This window comes from Mustela putorius, unplaced genomic scaffold (genome assembly GCF_011764305.1).
Source record: "Mustela putorius furo isolate JIRA1106 unplaced genomic scaffold, ASM1176430v1.1 tig00000592_pilon_pilon_pilon, whole genome shotgun sequence".
Lineage (NCBI taxonomy): Eukaryota > Metazoa > Chordata > Mammalia > Carnivora > Mustelidae > Mustela > Mustela putorius.
The window spans coordinates 2877253-2898323 of record NW_025421426.1 but is presented as its reverse complement, the minus strand read 5'-3'; the positions used below and the strand labels follow the sequence as shown (position 1 = coordinate 2898323).

Below are 21071 nucleotides of genomic sequence, written 5' to 3'. Positions count from 1 at the left end.
AGGATGACAACAGCTGAACAGTTTTCGGTCCTTATTTTTCATTATATAGCTTTACTGAGCAATGTGCCTTTAAAAGATTCTAGTTAGTTCCTTTGACAGCAATAAATATTGGCTAGAGAACAGACTTTGAAGCCAGACAGACCAAAGTCCAAATGGCAACTCTACTTCTTGCTACCTATCTGAACTTGGTTAAGGAATTTAAATTTCTTGGTTAAAGTTCTTAACCAAGTTCAGCCTCTATTTTGTCCTCAGTGAATAGGGACAATGAGACCTACTCTCGGGTTTTATCGTGAAGTACAGAGCGTGTAATGAGCATTAAATAAAATCGTAGGTATTATGACGGCTTTCGACTTTCTTCTTCCTAATAACCACATCAAATGTTTTGAAATGCTATTTTACCCTTTTTTTTAATAAAAGGGGAAAACTTTTCTGAGCTTCACATCTGAATTGACAGCTGATTTCTTTTCAACATTTAATGCACAAACTAAAGAACCTCTCTTCTACTTAGTTTTTCAACTTTCCAGAAGGATAGAGTAATTCATTTTGCAAGACCCAATGATTACTTATTTCTAACACACAAGCAGAATTTTATACATGTAGTTTCTTAATTTACTCTACATCTTATTCCACAGCACTTGTAAGGAGAAATATTGTATGCAAGGAAATAAAATCATAAAAGAAAGGAAAATCACTTTTTTAAAATCTACATTTTTCTTACGTACCCAGCACCAGGCATGGAAGATACTAGTATCGGCCTGATTTTGCTGAGGTGGAATTTAGGTTCAGAAAGGGTAAGTCATTTCCCCAAGATCACACAGCTCGTAAATGACAGAGCGATGCTATTAACAAATGTGCCAAGAGAAAATAAAGAGTGAAGATGAAAAGAAGTTAATGAGTATAGACTGGAGCCCCAAGAGGCTACACAATCACTAAAGCTGGGCCACCAGATGCACACTGAGCTTCCCAGTAGTGAAAGTAAGAATGGAAACCTGATCCACTCCCCAAGATTCATTTACCATAAAAAATGTACACCAGTGTTTAAGAATAAGCAACACCTTTCCCAATACAGAATGGTAGAAATTCCAGGCATAACTTTTGTGATAGAGTGCAATCAAGATAGTAGGAGGTTCCCAGGGTCACCAAACATTTAAAACTGAAACCATTCCTTTCTGCAAAAATATGTTTTACTTCACTTTGGGTTCCATCTCTTTCTGATAATTATCCACTCCAAGCTTTGTCAAAGCACTGTACTGAGAGAGATTCATGTTAAAATGCTAGTTGAGAGGATGGAGAAGGCCTCTGTCTGCCTTATCATTTGTAGTTAGGTTGACATACATTTGGTTATAATTAGGGATAACTGTACAGCAGTTAAGATTCCATAATCCCATTATTAGTTGTCACGAGATTTTCACAGGGTAAACCCCAATGCGTTTTCGTTCATCTCTCTTTCTTAACTCCTCGGGTAGTCTGAAGTTTAAGAGTGTGCTTTAAGGGAAAGATTTTCTTCTGCCATTAAAATCTACTAAGCTGACACACAAGGAAGGACACAAATGACACCTAGTGACAGCATCTGCGCCACTCTCAGGAGGCCCCACGTCTTCTTGCCTGACATTCTTGTTGTTGTCGTTCTCCAAGATGTCACCCTGTGTCTGCCAATTTCATTCCACAGCCATTTCACACACGGTGGTGGAGAGGTTTTAAACCATTTCGAGGGTTGCCCATTACGTAGACCAAAATGGAAATTATTTTAAAAGTTATTTCCCGGGATGCCTGGGTGGCTCAGTTGGTTAAGCAGCTGCCTTCGGCTCAGGTCATGATCCCAGCATCTTGGGATCGAGTCCCATATGGGGCTCCTTGCTCAGCAGGGAGCCTGCTTCTCCTTCTGCCTCTGCCTGCCATTCTGTCTACCTGTGCTTGCTCTCTCTCCCTCTCTCTCTCTGATAAATAAATAAAATCTTAAAAAAAAAATTAAAAAAAATTAAAGTTATTTCCCATTCACCCACTCTGTTAGACACTGGAAGCTGGTGGTAGAGGGTGGAGGTCAGCTGAGAAAGTGTTTGCTCTCACACTAACTAAAAAAAAAAAGAAAGGAAAAAGAAAAGAAATACACAGAAAAACTAGCCTTTAGTTATAGGGCTGTGGCAATCAGCTGTCTGGTTTGTGTCATGGAGCATATATCGCACATTTGAGACACATGGCTGACTTATCACAAGTTGTGCTTTAGGAGAGGAAGTTCAAAAGTTGAGATTTTCCAGTGTGTTGATTATGACGTGCATGTCATCTGTATTTAGATGTTCCAAGGCGAACACTATCAAAATGAATAATAATTTTGCATCCTGATCGTCAAAGGTGTAGCCAACCACCCCTCTGACAAAGAATCTGTGGTCTCATTGATACGGATCCAACATCAGGCACGATTCTTTTGGCAGTAAAGAGTAAAGGATCTGAAGTCCAGAAAAGATATATTCCAATTGTATACTGGCATATCCATTTCCATTTAATGTCATGGGACCTGCGATAAGTCACTTCCGTCACCTAAATGTCAGCTTCTTCCTCTGTAACACTGGACACCCCCCCCGGAGTGTTGAGATGACTCAGAAATAATGCGAAAGTGAGCAGGCCTAAAGTTAATAATCATTACCTGGATGTGACTCTTCTATTTTAATTATTTTATTGACTCAACCTTTTTGTGATTTATTATAAGAAAACTAAAGTCCCTCTCTCTATCAGAAGCCCAGCCACTGTGTTCTGTATGGCTTCTTTCGTGGCCTCCCTTTCCAAGAGCAATTGGTCTCAGTATCAGCTTTCCATGTGGGAAAACTACATGGAAGAAAGAAATCAAGTAAAAGCAGAAGCACAGCAGATAATATTTGAAAATATCATCCACCTACTTATGTGGCGCTGTGTCTGGCATATGAGAAGCATTCAATACATTTAAGCAATTACTTTATTCCCTCTAAAAATTGAAATTGGTCCACCCAAGTTTAAGGGCTTCTGCACACAGAGATTTCTCTTAGGAAAAATTAGGTGAAGCACTAATGATGAAATTCAGCAATGTAGGTGAGCTAATTTGGATTTTCAAGTTGTAAAATCAATTTGAAAAAATATTAACTGCAGGTTTCTCCCAGGATTACACGGTTAGGAATCACATGTCTCCACAACCACTTTGCTTTCTTAACACAGTCTTTTTTTTTTTTTTTTAATAATACACTTTATGTATTTTCAGCATTTATATTTCACTTTTTTTTTTTTAACCAGTTTTTAGAAGCCCAGAATTAGGAATCAGATATCCTGATTTCATCACTAATCACTATGGGAACAAACTATTTAAACACTCACAGCCTCAATCTTTTTATCTTTGGGACTACGAATATTTATCCAATATATTTCAAGAAAGTAGACACACACACACACACACACACACACCTTGTGTGTAAGAATATATGTTTCAAAAAAATTTTGAAAAGATGTAAATTATTTCAAAATGGCAAAATAAACTGTTCTTTAAAGTTGAAAGTACCAACTAGATGGCAAATCTGGTTCGTGTCCACTTACATTTCCTTGGACTACTTGTCCTAATCTCTTCCTTTTTTCTTTATATATTCTACATTATCTCTCTCATAGAATTAGAGAAGTAGGATTCCAGGCAAATCTATTGTTTGCTTTTGTATTATCTTAGTATTAAGTACTTTAAAATTCTCTTTCCATGTTGCTTTTAGGGCTCCATTCACTCAGCAAATATTTATCAAGTACATACTATGCATCAGGCCTTGGCTTATCTGCTTGGGATACTGTTATGATCACGTGTGCACAGTCAGAACTGTGGGTATTGGGCCTCTGACTCTTGGTTTTGGCTCAGGTCATGATTTCAGCATCTTGAGATCAGGTCCCGCATCAGGCTCCATGCTCGGCAGGAGGCCTGCTTGAGAGTCTCTTCCTCTCCTTCTGCCCCTCCCCCTGTTTGTGTGCTCTCTGTCTCCCCACCCTCTCAAATAAATAAATTAATACATAAAACACAGGGTCCCTACCTTTCTGGCATTTGCAAGCCAGTGTACGAGGCAGACACTAAATTAAAAATTACAGCTGTAAGTATGATTATAAACTGCAGTAAGTCCCATAAGAACAACATATAAGGTACAGGATTATGTCAAAAGAACTTAGTCAAGCCCCAAGGACAAGAGAACGCTTCTCCGAGGAAGTGACATTTTAGTTTCGGCTTTAAGAGTGAGAAGGTGCTTGCTAAACAAGTAGGAGGAAGGATGATATAGACAGGGGGAACTGTACTTGGAAATCCCCCAGGCATGTTCTTCCGATGCTGTCAGAAGGCCAGTGTTCTTGGGACAGATCAGCAAGGGGCCACCAGACCCAAGTCAAGTCAGAGAGGTGGCCAGGCCAGATCAGGCAGGATGTCTTAGAAAAACAGTTTTTCCTAAGTGTGGTGGAGGTCACTGAAGGACTCTAAGCTGGGAGGAAATAGGGAAGGACTGCTTCAATCTAATTAAAGTTTCCTTTTTTTATTAACATATAATGTGTTATTTGTTTCTGGGATACGGTCTGTGAATCATCAGTCTTACACAATCCACGGCACTCAGCATAGCACATGCCCCGCCCCAGTGTCCATCACCCGCCAGCCCATCCCTCCCACCCACCTTCCCTCCAGCAACTCTTAGTTTGTTTCCTGAGATTAACAGTCTCTTAGGGTTTGTCTCCCTCTCCGGTCCCATCTTGTTTCATTCTTCCCTCCCTTCCCCCATGTCCCCCCTACCCTGCCTCTCAAACTGCTCATATCAATGAGATTATATAATTCTCTTTCTCTGATTGACTCATTTCACTTAGCATAATGCCCTCTAGTTCCATCCATGTCTTTGCAAATGGCAAGATTTGGGGGTTTTGATGGCTGCCTAATATTCCGTTGTATATATACCACATCCTTTTTATCCATTCATCTGTTCATGGACATCTGGGCTCTTTCCATGGTTTGGCTATTGTGGACATTGCTGCTATAAACATTCGGGTACATGTGCCCCTTTGGATCATTACATTTGTATCTTTAAAGTAAATACCCAGTAGTGCTATTGATGGATCGTAGGGTAACTCTATTGTCAACTTTTAGAGGAACCTCCATACTGTTTTCCAGAGTGGCTGCACCAGCTTGCATTCCCACCAACAGTGTAGGAGGGTTCCCCTTTCTCCACATCCTCGCCAGCATCTGTCATTTCCTGACTTGTTACTTTTAGACATTCTGACTGGTGTGAGGTGGTATCCCACTGTGGGTTTTATTTGTATTTCCCTGATGGTGAGTGATATGGAGCACTTTTTCATGTGTCTGTTGGCCATTTGGATGTCTTCTTTGCCAAAATGTCTGTTCATGTCTTCTTGATTGGATTTCCATTTCTTGATTGGATTATTTGTTCTTTGGGTGTTGAGTTTGCTAAGTTCTTTAAAAATTTTGGACACTAGCCCTTTATCTGATATGTCTTTTGCAAATATCTTCTCCCATTCTTTTGGTTGTCTTTTGGTTTTGTTGACTGTTTCCTTTGCTGTGCAAAGCTTTTTATCTTGATGAAGTCTCGATAGTTCATTTTTTGCCCTTGCTTCCTTTGCCTTCAGCGATGTTTCTAGGAAGAAGTTGCTATGGCTGAGGTCTAATAATTAAAGTTTTCATAAGCTCACTTTGTTTGCTGTATGGAAAATGATGGGCAGGACGCAGAGCAGAGTAAAGCAGCCCAGGGAGAGGGCACAGTCATCTGGGGGTGGTAGATACAGTCTTGAACTAGATTGGGGAAGTAGATTTTGGCGAGAAATCTTATGATGAGGTGTCAAGGATGACCCAATATTCTGGCTGGAACAACCAAGCAGCTTGAGGTTCCATTTCCTATGAACAGAAACATTGGAAGAGAAACGGGCTGGGGGCAGGGGAATTCAAGCTCCCTGCTTTTGAAAAAGTTGCCTCTGATGGACTTGTGAGATATTCACACAGAAAGGTCGAAAAGGCAGTCTGACCTGCGGATCTGGAACACAGGACCATCAGCACACCGTGATCATTCACATCACAGACTGGATGCAGCTGCCTGCCTGGGGCTTGTGCAGGGCAGGAGTCCTCCCCCTTCACAGACCCAGTGTGCACATGTCCCCACAAACAGTCTATGGTTTCCCCTGTACGATCCAGAAATGAATCCATAGATCTCATGACCAGCCTACACACATAATTTCCAAAAGAAATCATCGGATGCAGCAAGTGTGCAATGAGAAACAAAAGGAAAACGTTTGGGCATGAAAGTTCACACCAACAGGACTTCTGAAACATGAATATCATCCCCCGGAATCCTGTGATATGTGGGTTCTGAGTCAGCAGCTCGGGGAATGGGGGTGCTGCATTTCTGACAAGCTCAGGGACAATGCCAACGCTGATGTTCCATGGGCCACACTCAGGCACGAGGTTCTTGAAGGATGGTGAGACCATCTGTTGTGTGTTTCTATAGGTAGACAATCAGCGAACATGCCATTGACACCTGCCTGTCGGTTTCGGGGCTGTTGAAGGGGCGTCTCAAATACGATGAGTGACAATGCCAGAGGTGACTTGCTTCTGTTTTAATGGACAATAACTCCCCTTAAAATTCCAAAGAAAACAAATCAGTTTCTCTTTGTTTGCCAGGTTGCTTTATTTCTGGACAATGCTGTGTATAAGAAACTGTGCACCAAAGACTTTGTGTTTATATGTGAAATGAAATTAGGGTCTAGGCTGAAATAATTATAAAAGTGTTTTCCACTATGTCAGCTCTTCTGAACCGCTGTGATAGATCATTTTGCTCCCCGCCCCGGGGACATTTGGCAAAGTCTGGGATATTTTTGGCTGTCACAACTCGAGGGTAAGGGGGCTGCTCTTGGAATCGAGTGAGTAGAGGCCAGCGATGCTGCTAAAAATCTCACAATGCCCAGGAGAGTCTCCCACAACAAAGAATTATCAGCCCCAAATATCAAGAGTGCAAGGTTGAGAAACCCCAACCTACAGACACATTTTCAAAAATGGAGCAGGATGAGGGCCAACACTACCTTGTGAGAAGAAGCTGTCCCACACATTGCAAGGTGCCTAAGACCCCCAGCACCTCACCATTCAACGCTGGTGGCATGCCCACCCTTGCGGCAACCACGGCGCTCCCCCTGGGCCCCAGGGAAGCAGCGCAACTCTGAGAAGAACAGAACAAAGTAGAGAAAGAGGAAGGCAGGCCTGGGCAAGGGCCTGGAGAGAAAGGGCCAAACAAAATGATGTGCCAGAGGGACGAAAAACCCTAGCACGACCAGGGGCACCTCAGTGGCTCAGTTAGTTAAGCAACTGACTCTTGATTCCTGCTCAGATCATGATCTCAGGGTCCTAAGATAGGCCCGTGTCAGGCTTCACGCTAGGCATGGAGTCTGCCTAAGATTCTCTCTCTCTCTCTCTCCTCTCTGGTCCTCCACCTGCTCACTCTCTCCTTCTCTTAAAAAAAAAAAAAAAAAAAAATTCTAGCATGGCTAAATTAAAGTAGATATAATTCTACACATCTGTTGGTGGCTATGTAATTAATACAAAAATAATTGCATCTCTTCGCCGGGCTCTCCCTCACAAACTCTCCTTAATGAACTGTGCCAATGACTTTTTAGATATGTAATTAAAATTTTTATTTATTTCTGTTTTATTTTTATAGTAGTAGCTTAACATACTAGGAAGAAAAAAAAAAAAAAAACCACGCTACAGCCAAGCTCGGCCTCACCAACCCGTGGAGACACAACCAAGAGTAGTTTACACACTGCGTTCTGAGCAGTGAGAAGTAACGCTGCTATGTCTCATTCCCTTCATTCCTTTGATTTTCTGTCAGGGTCTCATCTCTAGGTCTACAGAAAAATAAGGTGTATTTTCTTCTTCTTCTCAGATAAGCAATGGTACGAAAAGGTCTATCATCCCAAAGTGGCCTAAGATTCGGTTCTCCTCTTGACACAGTCTCTTTAGTACGGGAACACTGACTTTCTGGAAGGATCCACCATTTCCATCCACCATGGTGGTCTATGAGATTTGTCGGGTAGAAATAGCATCATAGTCGGGTTTTAATAGAACATGTTCATATCTAGAATTTAGCTCAGTAAGCAACTGTACAGATACTCTTGGAGAAAAGTCCCTGAAGTGTTAATAATATTAGTGTTCAACACTTTACGACAATATCAAGCCATCACAAGACCATCTAAGAAGCAGTGGTTTAAGAGCTCAAGCAACCTTGAACCTGAGTACCCTCTTGCCCACTTACCAGCCAGCTGACTGCAGGCCAAATGCCTTCACCTCCCTAAATTTCCTTTTCCTAGACTGGAAGATGTAGACACTACACCCTCCCACATTACAGCATCATGAGGTTGACTTGAGGTGAGGCACAGACTTAGCATGGGTAGGCGAGAGTAAACTCGGAAAATGTCTAGTTATGACTACAGTAGGCTCCTTTCGTGCTGAGGCCCCAGAAAGCCATGGGACCTGAGCAAAAAAATCACAGAAAGTCAGTAATGAGGTCAGGACTGAGATCTTAGGAGCTAAGCAACTTCCTTGTTTTTAACCAAAGGTCTGTCATGAAGATATTTTCCAGAAAAACTACATGCAAGTATATTCGTTGACTGTTTTGTAGGGAAGAAAAGGGTCATCAAACAAATCTGGGAAGCACTGGGTTAAACAAAGTGCTTAAACAAAGTGTTGGGTTGGGTTGGGTTTTGGTGGCGGGACTTCTCAGAGCCTTTAATATGCTGATGTGTGTGTGCTGACAGTTTCCAAGAAGGGGACGATAATATAATACAATTATTTTTTTCATTCTCCTCACTCCTCTCCCCAGGGCAAACTTTGTCCTAAGAGAAACCCAGCCAGAGGAGTCTAAGTGTTGAACAAATCTGGAGCGGGTTCAAGGAAGCAACAAATGAAACAAAGTTTTTTAAACCTGGCATCACAACAATGTCACGGTCAGGGAGGAGAGAGCGAGGGCCTCACACAGAACATGCGTCAACCCTCCACCGAGGACTGCATTCGGCCTCCAGCGTAGGTCACTTTCACCCTTTAAGCAGAAAGACTGCTCTTTCTTTCTCTCTCTCTCCGGTCTCCTACCTTCCCCTAATACCACTACAATCTCTGTCCTCAAATCTCTTTTTCTTTCATGCCTTTCTCTCTTCCTCCAACCACATGACCATTCTCCTCCAAGTTTCTGGACCTGCCACGGCATTCCAACCAAGTTGGAGGGAAGATAACTTTGTCTCTGAAACACAAACCTAATGTCAAAGGGAAATGACTCCTTCCACGGATGGCGACATCCATAATCTAAGTGTGTGTGGTGGTTGGGGGGGGGCCTGAAGTGAGTACGGAAGCTTCCAAGTGGGAGGAACTAAATTCAAGGGCAATCTCTACTTTTTATTAGCCTTGAGACCTTGGACCAGTCACAAACCTCCTTGAGGCTCTTTTATTTTTTTTACATGAGATTGTTTTGGGGCACCTGAGTGGCTCAGTAGGTTAAGCCTCTGCCTTCAGCTCAGGTCATGATCTCAGGGTCCTGGGATCGAGCCCCGTGTCGGGCACTCTGCTCAGCAGGGAGTCTGCTTCCCCCCTCTCTCTGCCTGCCTCTCTGCCTACTTGTGATCTCTCTCTCTCTGTGTCAAATAAATAAATAAAATCTTTTTAAAAATAAAATAAGATAAAATAAAATAAAATGAGATTTTTCAAGTGTTAGTGGTAAGGTAAAAAGTATCTGGCACTTGGTAGGTACACAACAACTGGCTCTAGGATTGGAGTCCTACTATTTCATACCAAAGAATCGTTTATAAAATCTGTCATGGGTATTCTGTGCATAATTTCTTTGCACACATCAAATGGCAACAATTTTCAACGTGTCTTTATTCTTCTGCCAGAAACTTGGAAGCTCTCCTCTTCCAAAAGACCGATTACGTATAAGCCAAAGGTGTTTTTCCTCATTAAAAACAAAAAAACCCCATAAATAATAAGATGTAAACAAGGAATGGGTGGCACCCAGGTTGGGCTAATGGAAACTATAGGCATTCTTACAGTAATCCAGATAACACATATCTGAAAAAAAAAATTCTCCCAGTTAATCTCACATACATACTTCTAAGTAGCATTTCCCCAACAACAAAAGTGTTCCTATCTTTCGACTCAGGAATTCCACATTTGGCAAATTTAAGCCTATGAATATATCCCAACAAACTGCAAGGCTTTAAACACAGATGTTTATCACAGTGTTAACCATTACTGAGTAACACTGGAAGCAAATTAAATGTCCAGCATCATGAGAATGTTTTAGTAAATTCTGATAGCATAGGTGATAGAACTCGTGTAGCTACTTAAAATGGGGCGTCCAAGTGGGGGAAAACACCAGAGAGGAAAATTGCACAGTGGGTACTTATGACCATGTACGCTTTTCACAAATTCATGGGAAGAGAAAACTAGACGAAAATAGAACAGAATGTGACTAGGAGCTCCCTCTGGATGGTGGGACCATAAGTTAATTTTTTTTCTTTTTCGGAATGCTTTATAATGGGAACGTATATTGTAGTTTTTATTTTTAATTACGGAAAAACACACGAAACATAAAATTTATCATCTGAATCATTTTCCAGGGTACAGTTTGGTGACATTAAATACATTCTCATTGTTGTGCAACCGTCACTACTATCCTTCTCCAGAACTTTCTTGTCTTGCAAAATTGAAACTACACCCACAAACAACAGTTCCCCATTCCCCAGCCCTTGGCAATTGCCATTTCTGCTTTGTGCTTCTATGTTTGACCACTCTAGGTACCTCATGGAAGTGAAGTCATATAGAATTTTACGACTGGCTTATTTTGTCTTAACATCATGTCCCCACGTTTCATGCATGTTGTACGATGTAGAAGAATTTCCTTTCAAGATTGAATACCATCCCCTTGTGTCTATACACATACCACATCTTGTTTACCTATCCATCCGTCAGTGGACATCGAGGCTGCTCCTTCCTTTTGCCTATTACGAATAATGCTGTTATGAACAAGAGTGTATACATATCTCTTCCATACATTATATTTTAAAAGTGTTTTTTCCCCTCTAAACTGGCTTTTCCTCTCTAGGTCTCATCACGTGGTTATATGCCACCCTAGACTAGATTTAACTATGACTCCACGCAGACCCTTAGTACAAATGAGATCCTGCTGGTGGGCAATTTGGCTACAGGGGGAGGTAACCAACAGAGCTATTCCTCAGAAATTAATGCATCTTTTTCTGTTGTTCTGATTCCCATTACAGGATAAATGCCTTAGTTTCAACTTTCCAGCCCGGATCTCCCTCCCACTGAGTCCTGCTTCGCTGTGTCACCTGCTCCTGACATTGAACTCCTCCTAACACCCTGCTCTGAGAAGACAGCCAAAAAAAAAAAAAAAGAGAGAGAGAGAGAGAGAAGAAAAAAAAAAAAAAAGGAAAAAGGAAAAAAAATTGACCCCAGCCATCTCTCTTCATTCTTACTAACAATTTGGTAATGAAGTATTGATTTCCACTTCTCTGCTTATGGACGATATTAGATTTTCATTGATAAACTGCAATGACGTGGTCTCGTCTCCATGGTCCCCTTTTCACTGTCACGAGAAAACAAAGTGCCACTGAAGAAAAATAATGACCGAGAACATGGATGTACTTATTCCGTGGGTCTGTAACACTTGACAGGAAAGGGCGGGGGAGTGTGAGTCTTCATAGTCTAAGGGCCAAGCGAGTTGCCCTCACTGCAGACCCTCGGAAGCCTACTTTTCATGGTGATGTCCATTTCCTATTTATAACCCCTCTGGGAACGTTTGTCTAAAGGAAATGTTTCTGTTCAGAGCAACAATTACGGTTGCACCTGGATTGCCCAGTCCGGCCCCTGCCCTGGGGAGCCATGCATCTCCGCAGAGTGGAAGAATTATGAAGTCAGACCAGAGCTGGAGCCAAGGAGACCTCTGAACAAGGTTCATCTTCCGTGAAAGTTGTTCACGCAGTCGGGCTTAACCATGTTACTGCCAAAGACTTTTTCCCAAGCGGTGGTGGGCATCGTTTTAATCATTGTCTTTGTTGGTTACAAGGGGGGAGGGGGGAGATGTTAAGTACAGATACAAGACCTGCAAATTGGCAGAACTGGGGAAACTGGTGCGATGTGGGATCTGGAGGAAAGCAAGGAGATGAGATGGCGACAGGAATGGAGAGCTCAGCTGCCCTCTCGCCCCGTGATCTCCTTCTGCAGAACCTGCTGTGTATGGACCTGGAAACGCAGCTTAGCTTGAGCAGCAACAGAAAGCATGAAAGAGGGTGTCCATTTCAAATGGGTTCCCGCAACTTTTTTCATTAAAACTTTGAGGGCCCAATTTTAATTTGTGGAATATTCCCGTTAATAATGAGATCTAATTAAGACATCCATTAAAAGCCCGTTAAAGTTAATTTAACGTAAAAATTCCAATAGAACTGTATTAGATTTTCTCCATTAAATTAACGTTATGGATTTTTAACGGATGTCTTAATTATACGTTATTATTAACGGGAATACTGTATTACACAGATTAAAATCAGGTTCCGAGTCAACTTGGAAAAGCTAAGAGCATGTTTTAATATTAAAAGTCCTGCATACCCAGTGCACGGTTTGGAAATTCAGGGGGAGAGCTGTTTACTCTAGTTGCGCATTTTTCTATACAACGGAAAGCAATCTATAAATAGATAAATCTATCATTGCATTTAAACAACGAGTTTCCTTATTCTCAAAGGACCGATGAAGTCTGGATTGTGTTATAAACTCCTACTCAGCTATAGGCAAAATAGTTAAACTCTTCTACATACAACACTAGGAACTTAGATGATTCTGAAACAAACAAACAAAAAGAAACAATTTTGTTGTCATCGCTTTAAAACCAAGGTTGTCACACACACAAAAGTCTCAACACCCACAGAACGAAGCCAAATATCCTTTCCACCCTTCCTCGCAGAAGCCGGCCTGTTGAAACTGCTTTGGAAATTTTGACATGATCCCTAAATTCAACATCGGGATTAAAAAAAAAAAAAAAAGACCTTATTTACCTCCTAGGGAAAGTGTTGCCCTTATGCCACATATAATAGCAAATTGCTTTTTTTATGGCATGCATAACCTAGATGGGAAAAAATATGGCGCTTCGGGGAAGGAGGGAAAAAGTAAATGAAGTTCCAGGAATGTCATTCTAAAGTAATGAGGCATGGACAGAAAATATACCCCTCACATCATCGGATTGAGATGGCAGTCGAAATAGCTTCATTGAAGTGTCAGCACTCATCCATCAATCAATCACCCACAAGGAAAAATAGCAACAGTACAACGGGGCGGCTTTTATGGGATTTACTCATGGGCATAGGGAATCGCGGCTCAAATGTAGTTCTGACATGAAAAGCAAGGTGCTGATATTATTTTTTATGATGGGAGGATCATAAAGTGAATTGAGAACAGCGAGGTCTGTCTTTGCTTAACCTATTCAACCAGAAATGAATGGAGCTCAACTGGAAAGGAACAGTCTCCGCATGGGTTAAGATTGAAGGGTGGCCTCAACTGAGCACCGGCCTTCGACGACGAAATTCTATTAAAGGAAAATCAATGCATTAGCATTGGGCTTCCTGAAGCTGTTAAAAATTGCCTGCGCCAACCCAGGGTTATTAGATAAAGTTATGTAATTCAGAGACTCTGTTGCTACCCTTCGAAAGCGGATTCACGAGCTCTTGCTCCAACTGGGGGGAGCACAATACAATTCTCAACTCTGTGGAAATTGTTTCCCTTCTGAGATTTAAAAAAAAAAACAAAAACAAATAAATCATCTGCTTCAATATTTAATCTATATGGTTTTGTTAGCGCAATTTCTGTGGGGGGGGTGGGAGGCGAGAGACAAAAATATTGATAAACTCGGAGAGATGCATGAATTGTCATCTTTGTAACTGTAATTGGTACACATTGGTAACTGTAAATGTCACTGCTGAGGGACAGCTGCTGATGTTCTCCTTAGGAAACAAGATCTGGGCTCACGCTGTGAGGTAAACAGGGCTCTCAGCACATCTCTAGGGACCAGGCCTGTCTTTTCATTTGGCAAGCCCTGTGAGGCTTCTAGAAACTTCTTTCTGGAAAAAGAAACTAACATGAGCTCAGGAGAATGTTTGTATCTGCTTTCAGACCATTCTCTTCCTCCCTCTGAATAAACAGAGTGCTGATATATTGGAACTTGAGAAATGGAAAGAAACATGACATGCAAATATCATGCAAATCACACTTGAGACTCTCCATTTCACCACCAACCCTTGCTATCAGTAGGGGTGAGAAATTGCCTTTCCTTCTTCATCTCTCTTGCTAGCGAAGGCCACCAACCAGCTGCAAACGAAAATGTCCACTGAAAAAAATTGTATATAAATATTCAAGTTTTATGTCTTTGGCCCCATTTCGTAGTTCAGCAAATTCACCAAATATAGAGCATGTTGCAAAACCACCGGGGGACACAAGAGAAAATGGGAAATACAATTCATTTGGCAAATTCATTCCACGAAGATTAGAAGGCACCTGCTGTGTGCAGGATACTGTTCTAGGTGGTAGGGGGTACAACAGTGAACAACTCACGCAACACCCTGACCCTTCCTGGCCGGGGCGGGTGGCGGGGAGGAGCTCCCGGAGGGGCCACCTCCCCTGTGTCACTTGTGTTTTTATGCCTGCTTTTCAAAATAATAATATTTCAGAAGAGGGATTTCTCCTTCAGAAAAGCACACAGAAGAGAAACTAGCTTAAAAATAGGTCAAGGCCTAAATGTAGACTGTAATCACAGAATGTATTGGATAGCCCACACAGTCCCCACAGAATTTCTTTAAGGTCACAAATAGATTTCTTAAAACTCACCCCCAAAATGTGCCCGCTGGCCTGTTTGAGTCTTGCATAATTAATGTCACAGGCACGAGCCGTTGAATTTAGTCGAAATGCAGAAAGCAAGCTCGTGAAATGACATATTTGGGAAGCATTTCTGAAACTGGTGAGGCAACCAGTTTCAGTACATGTGTACCAGTATGTACACACCTCCATCGAGGAGGTATGTACATACGAATTCACAGTGATTTGCCATGGCCCACAGACAGTGACGCAGTGAGAGTCTATGGTTTTTCTGAAACTTTTCACAGTAAATCCAAAGATTACAAGGCCTTAAAAGGTGCATGCTTTTCCATCTGTCACTTACCAGTTACTTGACTGCGTTCGAATCTCTCCCGCCCACACCATCCGCTTTTATTTTTTAATCTTGTTAAAAGTTTTGGTTTAAAAAAAAAAAAAAAACATTAAAAATGTCATTTTCCCATTATCTTCTACTCCCCACAAGAGTAGAAGTGTGTCGATGTGGAAAACCTCGTGTGTGTGTGTGTGTGTGTGTGTGTGTGTGTAGTTCTAAAGAGCAATAAAAGTAGTTTGTTTTGAACGAGCATTAAACAAGAAAAAAAAATCACAACTGAACTTTCGGTTTATTTTTTTCCCCTGTGAGATGTTAAAATGCTAATTTCATTTTCTCCCTTCCTAAATGTGGCACTTTCTCAAAATATCCATGAAATACTTTTAGACAAAGATTGAGCAGGAGAACGAGATACAAATTTCCATCCCCCCAGACAGAGAGACAGGTTTCCATTGTAGGGAAGCATTAAACATTTTGAAACTTGTGAATCATCTTTAGAATTTCTACAGGGGAATTTTACCTCTTCATCCAAAGTAAAAGCCACTTATCTCCTTTGGTTTCCTGTGACAGATTCAGAGGCATACGCAGATACGCAATTTCCAGGCTCTGGTTAATCTTCTTCCAATAGTTACGAACAATGGGCTAACGGGCGTGGGTGTTTCTCCAAAAATTATTCATGCGCAAGGCAGCCCAAAGCTTCAGGGAAAACTAGAAATGTTTTATGGATTAGAATAGGACTGTTTTAAAATGCTGGTACCAGGTGGAATGCTATTTCTGCAACAGGACTCTGTCCATTTCCTTTGGAAAAATAGATTCCAAGTAAAACGGCTCTTCCAAGTAATAGCACCCTGATCTGACACCTTTCAGCACACAAATGACTTTACCAATAGCCATATGATTATCGTTAAGGCCTTTTAACAAACTATCTGTTTGCAAAAGACAGATTAAATTCTCACAGCCCTTTCTACAATGTTTATTTGCTTAAAACTGCTTTTGGAAGTACAAATAATAACTCTTTTGTGAAAACCCCCAGGAGAAGCTGAAAAACTCCAACAAAGGCGTTACTTAGAAAAAGGAAAAAAAAAAAATGTACTGCTCCCTTCAACCCCTCCAGAAAAAGAAATTCAGTGTGCTCACTGAATTATCTTGAACCTGAAACCTGCGTTTGGATATCAGTCCTCAGGCAAAGGCTTATATTTACAGAACTTGCACAATCATACGATTATATCTCAAATGTGAAGACTCTGTACAGTCATATTTTCACTTTCTCAATGACCCATACAACATTCAGGAGTTATAAATGTGTGCGTACATTTTTTAAACACACAAAGTTCAACTGCTCTGCGGAAAAGAGGCAAAAAGTGCTGCCGTCCTGTACTGAGATAAATACTACAGAAACATTCCAGTTCTGCAATCCAATATTTGGGCTTATAACTCAGCAGATGCTAGAAGGTGCGATGCAAGTCAAAAAAAAAAAAAAAAAAAAAGCTGACATACGAAACAATTCTCATTTGGCTCAGGGTTTTTAAATGTCACAATATCTTGGGATACAATATACTTTTTGGTCTCTCATACATTTATATCGTCCTAATCTCTCCTGACTTGGATTCCTAACAGCCAGGCACAGTCAGGGTGAACCGTAAACTTCCAAACCCTTTTCCAATCAAGAAGATAGTTGATCGCACAGTCTTTATAATGGTCTGCTGTTTCTTACTCTGCGGAGTTCTTGTAGCTTTTTAGGAAATTTCATATCCACCGTGCTTCTGTTACACATTTGCCCCCTTCTGTTGATTCTATATTTCTTTTTTTTTTCTTTTCTTTTAGAAAAGGCAGAGGGGCAGGTAGGGTGGAATGAGTCGGGAGAATCGCATTCATCCTTGCTCTGAAGGAAAAGTGTTCATTTGCCGGTGAAGAAAGGCAAACACGTTTTTATATTAGGAAAGCAGACTAGTCATTTTCCAAGAAAAATGACTGCAACCGTACCTGTAGAATGTTTCTGTGCAAATGCACTAATTTTCTATTACCTGCATGCTGTATATAATACATTTGCACGTATACTAGGAGGAAAAGCCAGGCTGTTTTCCCCTGTATACAATGCAGCTTGGATGACTGGGAACGTAAGCCTTCGTACATTTTTATACTGTACATATTTGTATATACTAACTATATCTCCATGTATGAACACATTCTTTGTTATATTTGCTTGTTTCCCTTTCCTACCAAACTGGCCCACAATGGGGATTCTTTTGTATAGAAAAAAATATGCTTGTAATTTTTTTCCTGGTCATTCTCTTCCAATAGCTTCTAAAAGAATTAGATCTGAGTTTACAAAGAAATTATAAGAACCAAGTTTGTCTGTCTGCATGAGTCCCTTCCAACTGCTGGATCTAGGGAGGAACCAACGTCCTAATTCAGAGTTTTCCTTTAAAGGCATGCTTTACCCCTTGGGAAAACTGCAAACTCATCCATGTAGAATTATCCTCTTTGTATTTTATCTAATAGTGCCTGAAAAATTTTTTAATGTCTTCTTAGAGGAAGAATTCATAATTGTCGAAATTTGAAACATTAGCTTAATTTTGTTTTTATGACCTCGCGATTCTCCTCCTTACGTATCGGTTGCTGTTGTAGTGGGGCCCCCGGCCATTCCTGACATCGGCGTGTCCTCCTTCTGCATTAAGGATGTTTTTAAAATTACAAAGATTATTGAGCCAACAGGCTGTTTTAATCAAAACCATGTTTCACTTGTTTTTGATGATTATAAATTGTCCCTGCAATTAAAAAAAAAAAAAGTTTTCTGCTAGGAAAATTATACCACCCTGTGGCCAAACAGATCCATCACAGATACAGGCAGGCATCTGTGCCCACTTCTCTGGGATCTGGAAAATTCTTTCCTTGGCGGGCCACGCTTGCTTTTATTCCTCCTCATCCCCAAAGACCACCAACCCAGCTGGAAATGACGGTTTTCCAGCTTGAAAAAAAAAAAAAAAATAAACAACAACAACAAAAAAGCAGGGATTTTCAGAAAAGGTGCTTTTGCCTTTGTCCCTTGGTGCCACCATCCTGTTGTCTCTCCTAATTATAAACAATCTGGTCTTGGTACCCCATATAACTTAAATAAGGTCAAAAGAAACATTCAGATCAATTCCTCGCTGAATAAAAATGACTTCGTTTGGGCGCATGAAGATGTATGCCTCGATGCTGCAGCATTGAAATTATCTCTATAAGGAGAGAGATTTTTAATACAATTTTATCACTAGAAATAAATTCTCTGATGGCGGAAATGAAGAAAACCCTTAAATTATATCACAGAAGCCATTATTTTTTTACTTCTAAAGAGTTGGTGTTTTTGGTTTTTTTAAGAATATCATTCTACTTTGCGAAATGTAATTAAAGCCCTAAATAATGGATACTACTTCTTTTAGCTATTGTGAAAAACTAATGACACACTCGCCAAGGTTATATGGAGCCCCTCATTTCCATCAGAAAGGTTTCTATAAGTGTATTATTTACATTTTTGAACACGATAACTCTTTTCCTTTGTAACCAAAAAGAAGTCTTTTTTTTTTCCACTCAACAGTGGAAAATAGACCGTTTCCCATCTGAAAGCTTATCGTAATTTGCATCAGGAAACCCAACAGCCGACTTTAAGGACTTGGGTGTGCTCGAGCATGATTCTGCTGGCGGCTGTCCCTCATTCTAAAGCTGCACATCTCGAACCACCGGTCTGAAACCCAGCTGATATGGTCGTCATGTCTCTCATGCCTCTGCACACCTCGAGCTTTGCAAATGGCTTCGTCTCCCTCAGCGCCGACTTCCACTTTGGCCAACTGAATGAAAATTAAAGGGGAGAAGAAGAAGAAGAAAACACAGATGCACTTAAACCATGAAAAGAATTATTTATATGATAAAAATATATTTAGATTTTCAAAGCACAAGACTGAATAGAAGTGCTCTTTTTATGCTTTGTGAAGATGTTCCTGTTAAATGTCTTTCTACATCAGGCTTAATAAATCTGTAATGACATTTGATGGATTGATTTCTGCCTATGTGTGTTTTTTAAGGATGGCAAGAGAGGAGAGGGGCAAGGGGAAGGGGATCTAGGGCGTGCAGAAGCAGCCCTGACCCCCCAGGGAGGCCACGCAAGGGAATTCTTGGTGGGCTTGGACCTGCCAACCCGCTTCCAACATCGACCCTCATCTCTAAAGTGTTTTTTCGGTTTTTTGGTTTTTACCAATGCCAGGGCACTTGCTCGGTTTCTGGACTGCCTTTGCACCCTCTCAAATCCGGTCGGCTTGCGTCTGAGTAATTTATGATGTAATCTCAACAGAGGCAGTGGGCGGCTGTGTCAGAAGCCTCAGGATGAAGGCAGAAGGCAGACAATGATGGAGAGGTCCCGGCCTTCGCCAACTCAGCGCGACAGCCCTGCTTAACGCCCAGCCTCCCTCTGTTCTCCCTCCATTTCCTTTAATGTCCCCAGACAACTGGAACATGTTTCACGCACAAGCTGCCCACACGGATGCTGGTGCCCCACCAGAAATGATGGGTGGTGTGCGCACAGCCAGCTCCCGTCTTCCGTGTCCGGTGGCTACATGGGACTCTTGCTCCTTAAATTAGGACAGCTATCACATCGCCTGTAAGCTCCACTCCATGGCCGGGGCCCTATGTCTACACTATGAAATAGGAGAGCCAGGGGAGGGAAGGCAGGGCAGGTAAGGAAAGAGGAACCAGTGAAAGCGGAGCATTGGGATTAGTAGTTTGGACCAAACCAAAGAGTTCTTGGTCTTGATTCCCTTGGTGACTATTTGCCAAGCACCTAGCCTAGGACACTGCAGAGGGTTACACGGATATGTCGGCGTGATAATGGTCGTGAGAACAGGGTCTAGAGTCAAACTGTGCTAAGAATCCGGGCTCTGTTTTGTGTTAACTCTGTGATCTAAGGCAAGGTCAAAGGAAACACAGAACATTATGTTAGGATGAGTGTAGGGACTCAGGGGGCCCAAACGCGGCCCCCAACCAAGCTGCGAAGTCATGGAGGATCTCTGATTTCTCAAGGAGCCTTAGAAGAACCAAAAGTACACAAAAGCACATCTCTGAATTTCTCCCTTCCTCCATCTAATCCATTGACAGGTCCCGTCATTTCCAACTTCAAAATACAAGCAAAGTCTGTTCACTTTATAGCTATCCTAGATTTTCTTTTTTTTTTTTTAAGATTTTATTTATTTATTGGACAGAGAGACACGGCGAACAGCGAGAAAGGGAACAAGCAGGGAGAGTGGGAGAGGGAGAAGCAGGCTTCCCACTAAGGACCCCCATTCAGGGATTGATCCCAGGACGCTGGGATCATGGCCTGAGCTGAAGACAGATGTTTATCGGCTGAGTCACCCAGACTCCCCCCATCCTAGGTTTCTGTGGTGGCCTTCTAGCTAGTACTTAAGCCCTCTAGCTCCAAATATACTCTCTACCCTGCCACTGGCGTGACCTTTTAATAAAGTAAATCAGACCATGTCATTCTGCTCCTCAGACCAAAGGCAGGCACATTTTCTTTGAAGGGTCAGATAGTAAATAGGTTTGGCTTTGCGGGCCGTCTGGTCTGCGACGCGACAGCACAATTCTGTCACTGTAGTGGAAAGCAGCCACAGACAATAGTCATCAAACGGGCATGGATGTGTTCCAATAAAACTTTATTTACAAAAACAGACAACAGGCTATAGATTTGGCCCATGGGCCATAGTTTGCTGAACCCTGCTGAAGATCCTCCAACACCCAGGATTTCCTATAGAAACTGGCCTTAAGATGAAATGTGAAAATAAACCGTTTATATGGAAGATGAATCCAAGAAACACCAAGAGGGAA

General features: G+C 41.6%; 1 protein-coding gene across 2 annotated transcripts in view; it reads left to right on the top strand.

Moving 5' to 3' along the window:
* The window catches only part of TSHZ2 (teashirt zinc finger homeobox 2), a 431876-nt gene extending 418682 nt beyond the window's left edge, over positions 1-13194 (top strand). For both annotated transcript variants that reach the window (XM_004759876.3, XM_004759875.3), the window contains exon 3: positions 11293-13194. In XM_004759876.3, the coding sequence (XP_004759933.1) occupies positions 11293-11294 (2 nt within the window). In that variant the 3' untranslated portion in view covers positions 11295-13194. The remainder of the gene's footprint in view (positions 1-11292) is intronic.
* The last annotated feature ends 7877 nt before the right edge of the window (positions 13195-21071 follow it).